The 18,799-nt window shown below is 34.0% G+C and overlaps 3 protein-coding genes across 3 annotated transcripts; 1 reads left to right on the top strand and 2 right to left on the bottom strand.

The window, feature by feature from the left end:
• Nucleotides 1–5,337: 5,337 nt before the first annotated feature.
• LOC126706287 (sm-like protein LSM1B) lies at nucleotides 5,338–8,580 on the top strand. The gene is made up of 5 exons (XM_050405688.1): nucleotides 5,338–5,729; nucleotides 7,192–7,260; nucleotides 7,358–7,473; nucleotides 7,573–7,635; nucleotides 8,088–8,580. Exons 1-5 carry the CDS (start codon nucleotides 5,669–5,671, stop codon nucleotides 8,163–8,165), a joined length of 387 nt encoding a protein of 128 aa, XP_050261645.1. The 5' UTR covers nucleotides 5,338–5,668; the 3' UTR covers nucleotides 8,166–8,580.
• A 2,588-nt stretch (nucleotides 8,581–11,168) lies between these two features.
• On the bottom strand, nucleotides 11,169–13,948 carry LOC126707266 (uncharacterized). Its single transcript, XM_050406856.1, has 3 exons — nucleotides 13,620–13,948; nucleotides 13,396–13,517; nucleotides 11,169–11,655 (listed from the first exon to the last, which is right to left on the bottom strand). Exons 1-3 carry the CDS (start codon nucleotides 13,741–13,743, stop codon nucleotides 11,335–11,337), a joined length of 567 nt encoding a protein of 188 aa, XP_050262813.1. The 5' UTR covers nucleotides 13,744–13,948; the 3' UTR covers nucleotides 11,169–11,334.
• Nucleotides 13,949–15,792: 1,844 nt separating this feature from the next.
• LOC126707263 (actin-104-like) lies at nucleotides 15,793–17,994 on the bottom strand. The gene is made up of 4 exons (XM_050406854.1): nucleotides 17,754–17,994; nucleotides 17,283–17,676; nucleotides 16,407–17,020; nucleotides 15,793–16,189 (listed from the first exon to the last, which is right to left on the bottom strand). Exons 1-4 carry the CDS (start codon nucleotides 17,808–17,810, stop codon nucleotides 16,124–16,126), a joined length of 1,131 nt encoding a protein of 376 aa, XP_050262811.1. The 5' UTR covers nucleotides 17,811–17,994; the 3' UTR covers nucleotides 15,793–16,123.
• Between the last annotated feature and the right edge of the window lie 805 nt (nucleotides 17,995–18,799).

The raw sequence follows: 18,799 nt of genomic DNA on the forward strand, positions 1-18,799 counted from the left end.
TTCTGCATTAATGAACTTTCCTTACCTAATGTCATCCATGCTGGCCTGAATAGTAGAAACACCTCCAAAAGTTTTTCTTCATGATTAAGAAGTGGTAGGAGAAGATGCCGATGGGACAAGTATCCTCCTAAATCCAGCTAAGAGTAGGACAGCTGGAAGAGGATGAGAATGGCTATAAAAGGAGGAGGAGGATAATAGGAAAGGGGATCCAAAAAACAAAAAAAAAAAAAAAAAAAACATGAGGAAGAACAAGAGAGAGAAAGTGAGAGTATTCCTAACTTGTATCTCCCCTCTAGAGCTTCTATACACACCTCAAGAAATCGATTTTTCATCAATACAAGAGTCCAAGAGTCCATTACTATTGTCTTCATTTCCGATCATTTGTCTAATCTTCCCATTGTGGAATTTTACCCCTCCTAAAAGAAAATAATTGTGTTGATAAAAAAATCCTAAGCGAGTTCAGTTTGCTACGTGTTTTAGACCCCCACAAGAGTCATTTGAATTAACTGCTGTTTAAGCATATTATTAACATAAAATTGACTCTTTTATTAATTGTGTAAAAGAGAGTTGAATTTTTTGACCTGTTTTGACACAAACCTATTTATACTAAATATTTTTGTTGCCAACATTAACGCAATTACATGGTATAGAAGATTTGTAGCAGCAATTTCATTGACATATGCCATTCTCTGATTGAACTTGATTACTGCAAGACTATTAATAAATAATATTTCCTTACATCTTATAATAATATTCATGTCTATCATTGAGATTTTTTGTTTTGTTTTTTTTGTGAGAGAAATCTATCATCGAGTATAAAATGAATATCAAGAACCAATTGATTGGTCCACCTACCGTGTTAATTGAATTCAACAACGCTATAAACCAAAATAATAATAATATGCATCCACCAAAACAACCAAAAGTCCCCCACCGTAATAGCGAAAAGACAATACCTAAATAGCCAGGAGTCGACATTTAATTGAGAGTCACACGGTGCTGCTTGATATTTGTTGGGGAGATGGAATTTCCCTCTTTTTTTTTCTTTTTTTTTTAACAATATTTTTACTAAGATTTCATCTTAGGTAATAAGTTATTACTACTTCTAAATTTAAATTCACTATTGAAATTGTTTTTTTTTTTTGTCTACTTGCAATAATCAATAACAACTTACTTTTTAGCATTTATTATAAAAATATTGTGGAGATTAAAACGGATCTCATGGTTGTCTTGGCACAAACCTCTATAATCTGGAACTAATCCAATGGTCCACATCTAGTAAGACATAATTATAACGGAGGATAAGGTTTTTTGTTTCCAAGCAAGATTGTTATAGAGTGAAATTTAATTTCATTCTTGTAGTATTCTTGTAGTTTTGTTTGTTTGTTCGTTTTTTTTTTTTTTTTTTTTTTTTTTTTTTTTTTTTTTTTAAATAGTTAAAATATATATATTAGCATGTTGCGACCCTTTGAGGATCGAATCAGGGCCCTCCTACTCCCCCATGCATTTGATCTTAAAATTTGGACTAAATGAAATTATCATTTTGTCCAAAAATCATTTAAAGATTTCATTTTAGTTCAACTTTTAAGAGGACAAAATGTATTACTTAAAATTTTTTATGACACTGAATTTTGATAAGATGGTCAAAGTTTTATAATTTAATTGACATATCTTAGAATTTTCAACTTAGCGGCTAAGATTTAAAATCTCCATTATGGTCCACCATAGCTATTAAATTATAACCAACAAAATTGTGATAAAATAAAAATATAATTATAAAAATTTCGTGTACAAAATTTAAAATCAATTAATCTAGACCGAATGGAAAGATTTAATTTAAGGAAAATGATATTTTTACATGTACTTTCATAATTTTAAATATGTATATATTTTTGTTTTTTAAAAATAAAACGTGTATCAAAATATTAATTTTGAATATTTTACAAAATGGTGAATATAACATGAATATAAAAAAGAACATTTCCTTAATTTATGACCAAAAAAATTTTAAGAAGCAAACCTTCTCAAAAAAAAAAAAAAACTTTAGGAAGTGAAATGTACTAAAGCTTTGTTTGGATTGCACTGAAAACATGGGACGTCTGCATTTGACGTTTTTTCCTTGGGTCCTGTACACTATTTATAGGACTTGCAAGTACGGAATTTAGCAAATTATGCTTTAAAATTGGGTCTCACGGCACTATTCACATATTTAAAAATTATTTTGCTACAGTATTTTAAGTAATAAGTTTTCAATTTTCAACGATAAGCGGTATCCAAACAGACCTTAAAACGTGGTAAGATTTTTATTTTATGGGAAAATAGTTGGCAAAGATTAAACCGAGTACTCAATTGTCCCTCTTCCCTAATCACTTAAAAACAAATGAGAAATTACACGTTATTACCCTAAATTAGACTCTTAATTACACTTTTGCATCATAAACTGTGGTTTTCCATCCAAGATAACAATAGAATTGATGGTGGGGCACAACACAACTTATAGTTTAAGGTGCTAACTATGCATTCTGAAAGTTTAAGGTGCAAAGTGTAATTTGAGGTATAATTTTTGGTGGTAAAGTGTAATTACCCCGAAGGTTGAAATCAATTGAATAGCATGTTTTGTTTAAAATGGTCTAGTATTTAAACCAAGACAAGATAGGACTTTATGTATCAATTCGGGTAAAAGAACAAAAAAATCTGGTCATTCTAGCTGCTATAGAACAAATTTTAAACATTGTTAGAGGCTTTAGGGTTCTAATAAAGATATTTTTTTTAATCAATATAACCATTAAAGTTATACTAATTACTCAATTCTATATTTTAAATGATATTTATTTATATGATTGGGTCCATGTCAAAATGGGGTTACTTATCTTAAAATGAATGATGAATTGAGTTATTAGGGGTTTCATTTAGCTCAACTAGTAAAATTTATTGTCATCAAATAAGAGATTTGGGAGGTTTAATCCACGCTTATGCTAAAAATCAATTGGTGTCTTGGTCTGATGGTAAAGAGTTATCATGAAAAGCAAACACTATAAGTTGAAACTCGATCAGAATGGTGAATGGGGTCATTTGTTTGTTTGTTTTTTGTTGTTGTTGTTGTTGGTTTTTTTTTTTTTTTTTTTTTTGGGGGGGGGGGGGGGTGTGGGGGTTAAATAAAGTTGTGGAGGAGTAGACTAAATCTACCCCAAAGACCTTAACCTGAAGAGAGCATTCCAAAAATCCCTATCTGCGAAACAGGCTCGGCCCTTGTGCCAACATGAGATAACCGAGCACCCCCCCCCCCCCCCAGTCAAGAAGAGATCATTTGGGCTCATTATCGAGATAATTTGAGTTCCCAAGGAAACATAACCCAACCAAGAAGCGATCATTTGTTTAGTCGAGAACACCCTTTTTGCCTATTTGCCTTGGGAAACACATTGAAGAAAATGCAAAGCCTAATGTAACAGCCACCTTCGCATTAATGAACTCTCCTTATCAAATGTCATCCACACTGTCCTGAATAGTTGAAACATCCCTAAAAGTCTTCTTTCATTATTAAGAAATAGTCTTATAAGGTGCTGAAGAGACAAATATCCCCCTAAATCCAGCTAAGAGCAGGAGAACTAGAAGAGGAGGAGGAGACAAAAATATTTAGTATATATCTTAAATAGGTTTTGTTTTTTTTTTGTGAGAAGAAATCTACCATCGAGTATAAATGAATATCAAGAGTCAATTGATTGGTCCACCAACGGTGTTAATTGAATTCAACAACGCCATAAAAAAAAAAAAAAAATTTAATTTAAAATTAAATAATATGCATCCACCAAAACAAAATGTCACCCACCGTAATAGAGAAAAGACAATACCTAAATAGCCACAAGTCGACATTTAATTGATAGTAGCATGGTGCTTGATATTTGTTGGGGAGATGGAATTTTTATTTTTATTTTTATTTTTAGAAATGTTATACTCACAATATTTTTATAATAAATAAATTGTAGATGATAAGTTGTTATTAATTCTAAATTTAAATTCATCACTGAATTTGTTCGTTTGTCTACTTGTAATAATTAATAACCACCTATTTCTTAGAATTTATTATAAAAATGTTGTGGAGACTAAAACTTGGTGGATCTCATTATCGTCTTGGCACAAACCTCTATGATTTGAAAATAATCCAATGGTCCACAACTAGTTAGAAATAATAATAGAGGATAAAAGGCTTTTCATTTCCAAGTAAGATTGTTATAGGGTGAAATTTAATTTCAATCTTGTAGTTTTGTTTGTTTTGTTTTTTTAAATGGTTAAAATATATATACTAGCATGTTGCACCCCTGTGCGGGTTGAACCAGGGCCCTCCTACTCCCCCATGCATTTGATCTTAAAATTTGGACCGAATGAAATTATCATTTTGTCCAAAAATATCATTTAAAATTTTCATTTTAGTTCAAATTTTAAGAGGACAAAATGTATTACTTAAAATTTTTTATGACACTAAATTTTCATAAGATGGTCAAAATTTTATAATTTAATTGACATATCTTAGAATTTTTAACTTAGTGGCTTAGATTTAAAATCCCCACTACGGTCCACCCAAAGCTATTAAATTATAACCAACAAAATTGTGATAAAATAAAAATATAATTATAAAAATTTCGTGTACAAAATGTAGAATCAATTAATCTAGACCGAATGGAAAGATTTAATTTAAGGAAAATGATATATTTACATGTACTTTCATAATTTTAAATATGTATATATTTTTGTTTTTTAAAAATAAAACGTGCATCAAAATATTAATTTTGAATATTTTATAAAATGGTGAATATAACATGAATATAAAAAAGAATATTTCCTTAATTTATGACCAAAAAAATTTAGGAAGTGAACCTTCTCAAAAAAAAAAAAAAAACTTTAGGAAGTGAAATGTACTAAAGGTTCATTTGGATTACACTGAAAACAATGGACGTTTGCATTTGGTGTTTTTTTCTTGGGTTCCGTGTATTGTTCATGGAACCCACAAGTACAGAATTAAGTATATTTTGCTTTAAAATTGGATCTCACGATACTATCCATATATTTTAAAAAAAAAATTACTACAGTATTTTATGTAATAACTTTTCAATTTTCAATAATAAGTAATAACCAAACAAATCTTAAAACGTGACAAGATTTTTATTTTATTTAATTTATGGGAAAATAGTTGGCGAAGATTAAACCGAGTAAATGGTAATTTCGATATAATTATTATTATTTTTTTTTTGAAGTGAATTTCGATATAATTATTCTGAATTCACTGTACCCTTTAAAAATATACTATATTATATATATTCCCAAAGGTCAAAGGAGCAAGTTTTATTTATGTTTTTACAGTGTCAGAGAGAAAGAGAGTGTGTGCGTTTGAAAAAGGTGAAATCTTTGGGCAAAGGCCGGTGATGAAAGGTCCAAACCTAACTTTTCTCAAGCTCAAGTGTGACAAGACTTTAATCTGAGAGTTGGGTTTGTGTTGAATTTGGGTGTGTGGTTGGGGGGTTTTTTGTGGAGGTTCGAGTTTCGTTTCGTGTTTGTGAGTGTGAGACTTTTTGAGGGGTTGGTTTTGGGAAGCCAATGCAATTTGAGGAGTCTTTGGAATTGGAAGAGTGTTGGGTATTTGTTCAAGTCATAGAAATAGAGTGAGTGAAGCTCCATGTCGTGGGCTGGCCCTGATGATATCTTGCTCTCCACCTCTCTTGCTAGCTATCTTGACAGTAATCTATCTTTTTCCTTCTTTTTCTCTCTCTGGATTTGTGTGAATATGTGTTTGAAGGTTGAATTTGAAGCCAAATGCAAATGGGTTGCTTGATGATTTGCTACTAACATTTGTTTTGTATGTATTTCTGGAAATTTGATATCTTTATAAAGTTTTTTCCTTCAATTGTTATTTATATGGTTGCAGTTTGCTTTATAAAATTCAATGAAATATGTTTATGTATTTAGTTACTGTTAGATTTAGAGATTCTTTTTTATTTATTTTTATAACTAAATTTTGGATATGAGGGGGCTGTGATATGTTTTGTGGTTGATTAAGATATCATTTAACTTTGAATTCCTTTCTCTTTTTCTTTTTCCATTAATAAAAGCCTCGTTTTTGGAGTGTCTGTATAGTAGCTATAGCAATTTTGAGTTTTCGAAGTAGTACTAAAACCATGAACAATTGTGGTATAGGTCTGACATCTCTATCAGTGTTTTAATTTTGGAAAAAGAGCCCCCCCCCCCCCCCCTTCTTGTGTGTGTGTGTAGGCAAGCGTCAAATTTAGTCATTTTTGTTTTAATGAATGGATCCATTATAGATATTGGAGTGGCCCTATACATGTGGCTGACCTATTTAGTGTGTTGAGGATTCATAACAGACCCAAAAGTTTTGGGACTAAGGCATTGTTATATAACTCCTGAATTCAAAGATTTAGGCATAACTTAACTTCCTTCTATAATTCAACTAATAACATTAGAACTATCATCTTCAACATAATACAACAATAATTCAAGGATGGTTGCTTCATTTGTTGTTGACTTCCTTTTATAATTCAACTAATGACATTAAAATTATGACCTTCAACATAATGAAAAAATAATTCAAGGATGATTGCTTTAGCCCATTGAAAGCACTCGTAACCTCATTTGGTGGTATGCTATTTCTATAATTGAAAAACCTGCAGAGTATGAATATGAAGAAACTTTAACTACTTCTCATAATTCTACTCAGTAGTAATTGACCTCGACCTGGACCTAGATGCCTTAGGAGCATCTACACTTAGTCAAGCTTAACAAAGTTTAACTCTTGGAATCTATTTCCCTCAAACAGACATTGAGGGCTCCACTACACAGCTGCTTGTGATTGGTGCTATGGTAGGCTCTTCTTTAACGTTTGCCAATGTCTAAACTCACCAAATTTTATAATAAAAATCTATTGCCCAATGTTGAAATTCTTGCACATTTACTGCTTTTGTTTCAATGCAACCCATACAAGCACTGTTGTTTCTATGTGAGCCACCCCTTCTCCCACCCCCCCCCCCCCCTTCTTTTCTTTTTCATTGGTATGAAATCAAACAATTGTACAAATAAGGCATTTTGTAACTGCATCATCTAGAATTCATCATAGATTCAATCTAATTGATATCAGAAAATCTCTTTTTTATAAATTATTTTGCTTAAACTTCAAATATCTTGCAGAAAAACTTCTGGTCTTGTTGAGAGATGGTCGAAAGCTCATGGGGATACTACGTTCTTTTGATCAATTTGGTAAAATATCCAAATAGCATGCTAAGTTCTAATGTTTTTTATGCTTTCTGTTTCTTTTTGAGCCTTAATTTACTCTAGTACTCTTCCATATTCACAGCTAATGTTGTTCTTCAAGATGCATGTGATAGAGTTATTGTTGGCGAACTTTATTGTGACATCCCCTTGGGTCTATATGTAATCCGTGGGGAGAATGTTGTCTTAATTGGAGAGCTGGTATAATGTTTTCTTTATTACGCTGTGAGACTTGTCTGTTGTTAACAACTACTGCAAAATTTAGCCTCTGATTTTCTTAATTTACATCTCATTCTTTAGGACTTGGATAAGGAAGAGCTTCCCCCTAATATGACTCGTGTGTCAGAAGCAGAGATAAAAAGGGTAAGTTTCTGGTAGTATATTGTGTTTGGTTGCTTTGAAAACTGAACATTGATTCCAATCTATACACATTAGCCCTGTGTACATGTAATTAATTCATTGTTTTCTTGTAAAATTGCCTTCACCATAATCCAATAATAAGATAATGAGAATTTTGCATATTTTGTAAAGATATGCAGCAGCAGAACAGCAATACATATGGTCTGTCTTGGCAGTAATCCACTTGAGTCAAAAGTCTCCAATTACAAATGTTGAAACCACTTTCCAAAAAATTTCACCTATAAGCCCCCACAATGCATATATATATATATATATATATAGTATATATTTATAAAAGTGTTGATGTGGTTAAAGAGTGGAATCCTTTAACTGCACTTCTAAGATTAGTTGGATGAGAATTCATTGCTTTTGTGTTTTGCACTTTCAAATTACTCAAGTGCATGTTCCCTCTCCAGGCTCAGAAAGCAGAAAGGGATGCTACAGATCTGAAGGGCTCCATGAGAAAAAGAATGGAGTTCCTTGATTTTGACTGACTGATACTGCCATGGTATGAGGTCATGCCTTGTCCGCAAATATTAGTGCGGCTGTGACCTAAATATGAACGATGCAGGTTAAGCTTACCAGATTTACACCGTCTTTCTGGAGGGGGCAGCAAAAGAACAGTTGCGACTGTTATGAGGACCTAATTCACCAAGGCTAGGAGGGAAGTCAAGTTTTGGATCTCTTAGAGGCAATGATGCTTCATCTCCCCCCTATTTGGTTTCTTGTAGTCCTTACATTTGGTTTTTCTTATCTATCAAACACAATTTGTCTGAAATTATTAAGAGTTGCTCATTTGGCACCGCGTTTTTTATGGTGTCATCATTTCACTTCATGTGTAAGATGGTTATTCTTGTTATTCACTTTATAATTTCATGCAGCTGGTTCTTTATGTAACTATTGCTGCTATGCGCTATTTTGGCATGCTTGATATTCTTGTCAATTCCAATGTTTTAAGGCGTAGGATTTTCCAGTCCAAGAGACACTGCTGTTCATTGGTTCAATGTTCAATGTCGTGGAAACAATTAAGTCATAACTTATAAGCTTTATTGCTGTCCCCCTTAGTTAATTATAGAACGTACAGTTGAGTCCTATACTGATATTTTCTCAGTCAACGATCAATGGTACAGTTGAGTCCTATACTGATATTTTCTCAGTTAATGATCAATGGTAAGATGTGGAAAATTATTAGGTAAACCCAAAATAAAATGAGTGCCATTTTTTTTTATATATCAAATGACTTGCACCTATTGGCGAGGAGTACCACACCAGCTATACTTCGACAATACCTAATAATTACTCATAATGGTTAATTGTTTTGATAGCATTGTAGAGTTGCAGATATCTTGATGGTGAAATAAGATGCTCATGGGTTTTATTTAATCAGATTTGAATGAGAAACAATCTGGCTAGTGCTTCTTTGGGAGCTTGTTGCAGATAGGACACCACTGCTTTGTTAGACATGGAATTTAGTGTTGGCTACCAGGTTTGTGTAGGGTGTGAATTTTGTGGGTCCTTTGTGGATGGCTTTTTGATCCTTTTTTCTTACAGGAAAATGCATTGTATGCAATCAAGTTCTAAGTTTTTCAACACATGAGATTTAACTAGAAAAATAATTCAGAAAACTAGGGTTCTGTTTTGATACCGTTTATTGCTGAAAACTAAAAACTGAAAATACTGTAGCAAAATAATTTCTGAATAGTGTCGTGGGAGCCAGTTTTAATGAAAATGTTGCTGAATTAGACAACTTGTGGGTCCCATGAACAGTGCACGGGACTCACTGATAGAGACGCAAACGCACTAAAATTTCATTTCAGCGTAATCCAAACGGTCATTTAGTGTGTGTTTGGCTCTAAATTAAAAAACCAGTTTATTTTACTATTTAGCTTATTTTTGCTACTATTTATAGGCTTCACTGCACTTTTTGGTACTACTTATGGATCTCACTGTATTATTTCAGCTAACTTTTACCTTTATTTACGGTACTTTTAGCAAAAAAATTTCAGTTTCAGCAAAATAAGTGGATCCTAAACAGACCCTTAGTATTGTTAACTTTTTTTATGACTTGATACAACATACACCAAATCTGAAAGTTGCACAGAAGAGGTTCATGAGAAATCAGCTCTGATCATTATTTAAACACGGCATTGCATGTGAAGTGCAAGCCTAATGTTTCCATGTCACACTGAAAATCGGACTCACCTCCCCTTCATTCAGGGAATGAAAGCAAGAGATGAGGACCTCACTAAGTGATTTGCCAGTTCAAAGTCCTGAAACTGAAAGGCAGGTGCACAAGTGCAGCCCATGAGAAAGAAGTGATTCTCAACATCCCTTGGAGGTGCTTTAAGCATCGTCTCATCTGGAGAAATGCTGATGTCCTTTGTTGTAAAGGACCCGAACCAAACCACACACTTGGGGGCACTGTGTACTGCAGTTGCTGATTGTCAAGCAGATTGGGTCCAAGGCAAGTTAGTTTGACCTGCCCATCTTTGTCATTCAATTCTACTATCTGAAAGAAAATATCAATGGTGGTGGAAAAAAATGTTACAAAAGAAAAGAGTAATTACAGTGGGAAGGAGGGCTGCAAGACTGAAAATTGTATAGATTTTCTATTAGTTTTAGGCGTTTAAGCGTAGTTCATTCTAACTTGCTACTTTATGCAAAACAAGTTGTAAATGAAACGAGCTGAATCAAACCAAGTTTTAGAAGTTTGGAATTGTTCATTAATTTTATTTCAAACACAAGTTGAGTTAAAGTTTAGCACCAAACTAGATTATATATTCAAGGTTGGTTCATTCGTTTGTTTAACAAGCTCGAACTTGCTCACAAATTACTTGATTAACTTATTCTTTTTTCGTATATAGTACTAAATTTTGTTATCCCTTCACAAATCTATGAAAACAAGTAATAACTAAATTATTTTTGAAATTATATTATTTGAGTTAATAAGATAAAATCTTTTTCATTAATGAACTTATAAAAATTAGATCCATCTATTGGGCTATGTGGAGTTTGGTTTTGTGTTCGATCTAGTTTGTGACCCGACCCGACCTGACCCGACATGGAAGCGTTATAGATTTAAATGAAATTTTGGTGAGGCCTAGTTCATAGAGTGAAGGTTTGGGCCAATATTTTAGCTCTACTTCAAGAATGCCTAATAATTACTCATAACATGTTTATGATGGTATAATTGTTTTGACAGCATTCTTGAGTTACTGATGTCTTTGGTTAAATAAGATGCTTATGATTATGGGTTTTATTTAAACAGATTTGAGTGAGAAACGGTCTAGGTGGTGCTTCATTGGGAGCTTGCTGCAGATAGCTCACCACTGTTTTGTTAGACGTGAAATTTAGTGTTGGCTACCGGGTTTCTGCAGGGTGTAAATTTCTTGATCCTTAGTGCCCAGCTTCTTGGCCCTTTTCCTGGCTGAAAATAGCATTGAATATTTGTATGCAATGAAGTTCTTACCACATGAGATTTAACCAGATAAAGAAAATTCAAGAAACTAAGCATGTTAATTTTATTATGATTTAATACAACACACACAAAAGTTGAACAAAGAGGTTCATAAAACATCTGCTCAAATTATCATTCAACGCATTGAATGTATAGTGCAAGCCTAATGTTTCCATGTTACAGTGAAAATCGGACTTGACCTCTCTTCATTCAGGGAAGGTGAGCAAAGAGATGAGGGCCTCACTATTCGGAAAGAGTGAAACAAGTTCTGAGCGTTTTGCCAGTTCAAAGTCCTGAAATTGGAAGGCAGGTGCACAAGTGCAGCCCACAAGAGAGAAGTGAGTCTCACTATCCCTTGGAGGTGCTTTGAGCACTGTCCCATCTGGGGAAAGGCTGATGTCCTTTGTTGGAAAAGAACCAAACCACACATTTGGAGGTACTGTGTACTGCGGTTGCTGATTGTCAAGAAGATTGGGTCCAAGGCAGGTTAGTTTTACTTGCCCATCTTTGTCATTGAATTCCACTACCTGGAAGAAAATATCAATATGGTGGTGGAAAAAAATGTTAAAAAAGAAACAGAGTAATTACATTGGGAAGGAGGGTTGCATGACTGAAAGTCGTACAGATTTTCTATTAGTACTAGGTGTTTAAGCAAAACATGTGATCAATCTTGAAATGCAATCCTTCAACTAAGAGATGAACTAAACACAACTTTATGAGTACTTTTCATGTTTCAGTCGTTTTCAATGACAATTTTATGAAGACCATGCTAAAACACAACATCTACATATACAAGAACAAAAGAAAGAACAAGGGATCTCATGACATGAGTGCTTTGAGTGTTTCATATGCATTTTCAGCAACCAAAGCAGTTACACAATTTTGCACTACAATACCACAGAATACACATAATGCGACATTTGCCTCACACAGGTATATATGCACATAGATATATAGTGCAGTTTGTGACACGTTTAATATTACTGTGTAATCTTTCACATGATCAATCAAAACCATCTAAAGCTAAGGAACAATGCAAGCTTTCATATATAAAACCTAGGGGTGGATCCAATAATGGAGCATAATATGATTCAACAGAGAATATCAATTAGCCATCCTTGACTGAATCAAAATTTCTAAGATGCCTCTCCAGTCTCCACATCATCCATACATGATTGAAGGTTATGATTCAGCTTATGTTCAATTTCAATGAACAGCCCAACTGGTTAGCTGTTTCTGCATTGAAGCAACCCACATTGAACTAATCAAATCCCCCTGAAAATGTTGGTAAAGATGGGTTGGGTTACACCTCATTGTACTAATTTATATTTATTTATAGGACTTGGCTCAGGTCTAGTGTATTGGACCCATTGCAATGGCGACACCTAACCAAAAGTAGACATGTTATCATCACAACGGGTCTAGTGCACTAAGCACTAGACCCAATCTTTACCCTTATTTATATTTTTCAGTACCAGTCAATCACAATTGTGGAAGGACAAGAATCTGAGAATATGGACAGACGGACCAAGGAAAATGCCAAGAGTGTGGACCTCGGAATGCACCGACAATAAATCCTCGGGAAAATATGAGCAATCCACTGTAGGTACAGGGAGACTATAACGCCTGAGGACCCCGATGATACCAACATGTCCTCAGGGGCCGAGAACCAATGCTAATGGCCGTCAAGCACAAACTGAGGTTAAGAAGGAGGATGCTCTGAATCCACTTAGCTGGTTGCATTAATGAGGAAATGACCCTTGAATAATGTCAACACAGCACATAGCCTAGTGTAAAAGCCTTCTAGTAAGGCCTTGATGAAATAAGTATCAAGGGAATTGAACCCTGACCCTCCAAATGGAGGGCTAAGATACAACTTAGATGACTATATAAGGCAAAGAAGCCCCTCAGCAAGGGGGAGAAAAAGATTCACTCTTGTAACCTAAGAACAATTGTAATCACTATCTTAGACTAAACCTGAGGAGCTCAATACAAGCCATTTGAGGCTATCTTTCACCAACACTCGCATAATTACACTTAATGTTAATTTAATCAATTCCAGTCAGTTTCTTCTCATCTAAATAAGGGTATTAAAGGTTGATTGGCATCCCACTTCTTCAAAGTAGCAACTTTGACACGTTTTTGCCTTGACTTATTTTTGCCCCCCACAACAACAATCGCCAATTTATAATATTTTGCAGTAAAACTGGTAGTAAATTTAGCACCTTTTTTTTCCCTTTATGCATTGGTTTAGGGTGAGTGCATACCGTGATAGGTTCTCCCACATAAAAATGCCATGTTTCTGCACATGGTATACGGTGGAGGCTAGACACACTCCCAGACGGTAGCAAAAAGTAAATGCACGAACTCACTGCGCGTTCCACCTTATCTGAAATCATTATAAGAACAACAAAATTTATATACAAAACAACATAGGATTCATCATCATCATCACATATAAATAAATATATGTTCTTCTATCGTAACTTACACTGAGGGGGAAGCTGAGACTTGGAGAGAACGATAGAGTTATCTCTGAAAGTTTCAGAGTAAAACCCACCTTCTTGGTGGGCAGCCAGATTCAACTTGGCTATAATCTCTGATGATGAACCCATGTTTGCTTTCCTTTGTTTTGCCTTAATCGCACTCTTTGATCACAATTCAGATCAACCTAACCTTATATAACATAAAGCCCCAACTGACTATTACCGACACTTTATCTTGAATATATTGTACACCGTTGTTGCAAAAGTCGTCGCCTGGATGCCACCAAACTTTTTTGTATTTTTTATATTAAAATTTCATAATTTGGAGTAGTTGAGTTTTGAAAAATGTATGTCTTTGTTGAAACGAGAGCAGCAGATGTATTACGGAGTAGAACTAACAAGCCTTGGCTATTATTTTAAGGAAGTTTTGATACTAATTTTTTATAGGGAATATTAAAAATTATGTAATTTTTTTTTCCATAAAAAATTTATTAAAATCGCTTTTATCTTTTGGGTATTTATTAACTTTCCTCTTAAACTATTACTTCACCTCCAACTCTAAAAATGCATTACAGGTCTGTTTGGGAACAACTTATTTAATTAAAATTGAATATTTTTTTGTTAAAAATACTATAAGTAAAAGTAAAAAATTAATTAAAATAGTACAGTGAAACTCATAAATAGTATCAAAAAATACAGTGGGACTCATAAATAGTAATAAAAATAAACTGAATAGAAGCAAAAACAAGCTAAATAATAAAATAAGCTGATTTTAAACTCTTGATGTTAAGTTGAACAAAATATAGCATTGAAAATACCAATTAACCCCCTTGCCATCTACTTTGGAAATGGGTAAATTAGTCTTGCAATGTTAAATTTTGTCATATTTAACACCAAAAGAGGAGATGTTGAAACAAAGTTAAACTTTGAATAGACAATCGTGCATTTTAATAATTCAAGGGGTTTGCATGTAATCGGGGTAAAAGATTATGGTAGAAAAATATAATTTGCCTTTTATTTATTTATTTAGTTTTTTAATTGCAAATTAATTTAATCTAGAATGGCCATTTTGCATTTCACATATTTTTTTATTGGTTAGTTAGATACACATCAATTAGGTCTTTAACCCATAACCTCACCCTCCAAGCAATTATTATGAGAGAAGTACTAATTGAGTTATAACTCATTGGCACGATTTTAAATCACAAATTTTCAATTGTCATATTAGATCCTTTTAACGATTTTATTTAAAACCAAGCTTTGAGATCAAAATATAGCAATAGTTTGTTTTAATTTTCATAGACCAAAGTTGTAGCTAAAGCCAAGACATCATTAGTCTGATGGCACCTCCAGTTCAAGACCAAGGGCGGGGGGGTAGAGTACATTTAGGATTTCTAACCAAAATAAAAATTCAAAAAAAAAAAAAAAGTTGTAGCTGAAAGTGTGTTCACAAAAATGCAAAATCTATTAATTTAGATTGGAATCTTAATCATTTGTAATCCAAATTTTAAGGTGTTAAATGTGGTAATTAAAAATTTGTGAATAAAATTATATGATGGATTAAGCCCTAGGTTATTGAGTTTCATTATTCTTGATTTGATGGTGCAACCAGCCCCAACATGAGAATCCATATGTCTTGAGCAACTGGGTTTGAGGGAAAATTCTGGTGACACAACTTTGTGCACAAAGTTGTGCACAGAGTTGTGGCACCAGAAACACTCGGGTTTGAGTCTTACTTAATTATTGTAAAAGCATTTTTGGGAATGTTTGGTAAACCTGCTATCTGAGATATCCTCTTACAATAATGTCAATAGAGGGCATTTTGGTGCGTTTTTTAATTTGACAATTCACAGCCAAAGAAACACTATTATTTATAGTTTCACAACTTCCCTCTTCTTCTTTTTTCTTTTTTCCCGTCTTTACCCTCTCTTCTAAGTATTGCATTCGAAGTCTAACTCGCATGATGATCCATACCGCCAATATGTCTTATAGACAGTTTTAGTCTCGATACTTCTAATGAGGGGCTTAAGTCCTTTTGAGTGTGCAAGCAAAAGGGGATCAATGTCAATCTATATATATGTCACTGCTCAGCATCTTTATTGACTTGAGGTTGAAAAATTGACAATGCGTTTTTATTTTATTTTTTGAAATAGGACTATACATTATTGAGAGATAGAGAGATTGAAAATGTTAAAGATATATTAGACATATTAGCCCAGTGTAATAGGCTGAAACTCACTCTTATTTGTACTGGTAGTTTAGGGTTTAGTCGTCTATATATACACATCCTATAATTCATTGTAACACAAGTATTGTATTACACTCTTACATAATAAAGATGTAGCCCTTAAGAGATTTCTCCATGGACGTAGGCCGATAAGGCTGAACCACATAACCCTCGTGTTCTCAGTGTTCCTATTCTATGTTTTCCCTTCCGTATCCATTCTAGTATATACAACATGGTATAACACATCACGTTGCTAATAAATTTTACAGTGTATTTCGTTATTCAAAAACATTTCATGTGGACAATAGAAGAACCTGACTCCATGTAGTCTTCCTTAGTTATCCACATCTGCAACACAAGCTCAATACCAACTATCAGTAATAAACAATGTAGACTTCTCCTAATAAATATAAAAATACATCAAGATGTCTTAATGTGCTTATTGTTGATTACAGAGGAAGCATGATGCTAGCTAACTATATCTTGAGAAAATGGATTCTATATGCAATACTTAGATTGATAAAATTATAGGAAAAATTAAAATGTGAATAACAAAGAAAGGCACCTGCTGAAAAGTGCTTAATGAAGCCAGAATGGAGCCACCAATCCAAACACTGTACTTTCTTTCTGGGGGTGAAACCACTCTCACTCTTACCCCAGGAGGTGCCAGTGAGCTCAGCTCCTTAGCCAACCTATCAGCAAGGCCTGGTATCATAGTGGTGCCCCCACTAAGCACCAAATTACCAAACATCTCTCTCCTGATGTCCATATCACACCTTCTGATTGACCTCAGCACAATCTCATGGACACCACCGGACTCCATTCCCACTATTCTTGGATCAAACAGGACTTCTGGGCACTTGAACCGCCCAGCTCCAATTGTTATAACTTGCCCATCAGGCAATTCATATAGCTTCTCCAGCTCGGAGCTCTCCTTTGACACGCCAAGTTCTTTCTCAAAATCCATTGCAACATAAGAAAGTTTCTCCTTTATATCCCTGACAATCTCTCTTTCTGCTGATGTTGTGAATATGTAGCCTTCTTCTGCTAGGATCTTGGTGAGGTAGTCTGTGAGGTCTTTGCCAGCTAAATCAAGCCGCTGGATGGCATGTGGAAGTGCATAACCCTCATATATTGGGACTGCATGTGTCACTCCTTCTCCAGAATCCATTACCATTCCTGTCAAAGATCCTTAAATGTATAATTGGAACATAAACTCCGACAAGGTGCTACCAGGTGCATGTGTGCAGTTGTAATAATATAGCAAGTGAATCTTGAATGATATAGAAACCTAAAGTCATTCCTAATGGCCGAACTAATCACTTCTCCCTTTCTTGAAAGATTACTATAAACATGAGTTTAATATCAGTTGTCAATTGTCAAAGATGGGTTATGGTATGAAAATCATAATAACCTTCCTTGAGGTATAAGTTTTACATACCTGTGGTTCGTCCACTGGCATACAAGGACAGCACAGCTTGGATGGCTATGAAAGTGGCTGGGATTGTAAAGGCCTCAAACATGATTTCTACCATTTTCTCTCTGTTGGTTTTGGGATTCAAAGGGGCTTCCGTTAAGAGGACGGGGTGTTCTTCTATGTTGACTCTGAGCTCCTTGTCAAATGTATGCTCCCAAAGTCTCTCCATAGCTTCCCAATCTCTCACTATTCCATGCTCAATGGGATAGCTTAAACTGAGGATCCCACGCCTTGCTTGTGCTTCATCTCCAAAGTAGATAGCCTTCTGTCCAATGCCAATCATTGCATGCCTGTTTCTTGGCCGACCTATTATGCTAGGAAAAAGTACACATGGAGCATCATCACCAGCAAACCCAGCCTGCATTAAGGGAAGTCAAACTGTTAGTACATAATTAATGAAGATTTGCAGGGGGGAAAATTGCTGGATTGACTAACCTTGACAGAGCCTGTTCCATTGTCACAAACAATTGGACGATTTTCATCAAAATCCATGCCTCTTGTGCTTAATTAGAAGCTTTCCAAGAAGTGGATTGAAAGGGAATAGTTGTGGGAGGCTGGCATATACAGGCTATGTAAATAAAGATAGGGAAGCCGAAAAAGGAGGAGAATAATGTTTAACTTTCGCTTTGACATGAATTTTAGCATTACTCTCTTTCGGTTGCTTTTGTGCATGTCAAAGCATATTGAAAATGCCTTATTTATACAAATACTTTTCCATTCTGATAAGGCATCGAGCAGGCTGCCCTTTCTTCATTTGCAGGCTTCTAAAAGATATGGTCTAGTATTCGAAAAACTTTTTAAATTGTCTATACTTTTTAGCTGAATTAAAAATGTATACACTTTTTCTTAGGGATTTTTGTTTTGTTTGTTTGCTTCTTGTTTTTTTTTTTTTTTTTTTTTTTTTTTCAGAGAGTATAACTCTTTGAAATCAATGCAAGCATAAACTACTAAAAACGGTTTGCTACTTTGTTGAAATCATATTATTAATCAACATAATCACATGCCAAAGTAATTCACTTGATAAGCAAAAGCAAATGCTAAAACTGAAGGATTTTTTTTTTTAATGCATATTCGTATTGGAATTGAAGGCTTTTTTTTTTTTTTAATGCAAGGTCAATGCCACACGTCGTACACATGATCAAACCCGAATCAACCAATATTTACCTTATAGTACATCTTACATCATTCATCATTGTAACATATGCTTTTTGAAATACAATATATAGACTGATAGACATATATCATGTAAATGCAAGCGTGTCATAATTTAAAAAAAAATATATATATATATATATATATCTACCACATATAAATGGTAATTGTGCTACTGTGAGCAATATTGAAATCGTTATCCATGAACTCTCACTTTTATTTCTACCTTCTCTAATGCCAGATAGGATAACATACTACCGTTATTTACAGAACCGTGGAGAAATCCACCACAGGAAATCAAATTTTAACGGTAATAGATTTAAATGTTC

The sequence above is a fragment of the Quercus robur genome, chromosome 11, assembly GCF_932294415.1.
Source record: "Quercus robur chromosome 11, dhQueRobu3.1, whole genome shotgun sequence".
In the NCBI taxonomy this organism is placed as follows: Eukaryota; Viridiplantae; Streptophyta; class Magnoliopsida; order Fagales; family Fagaceae; genus Quercus; species Quercus robur.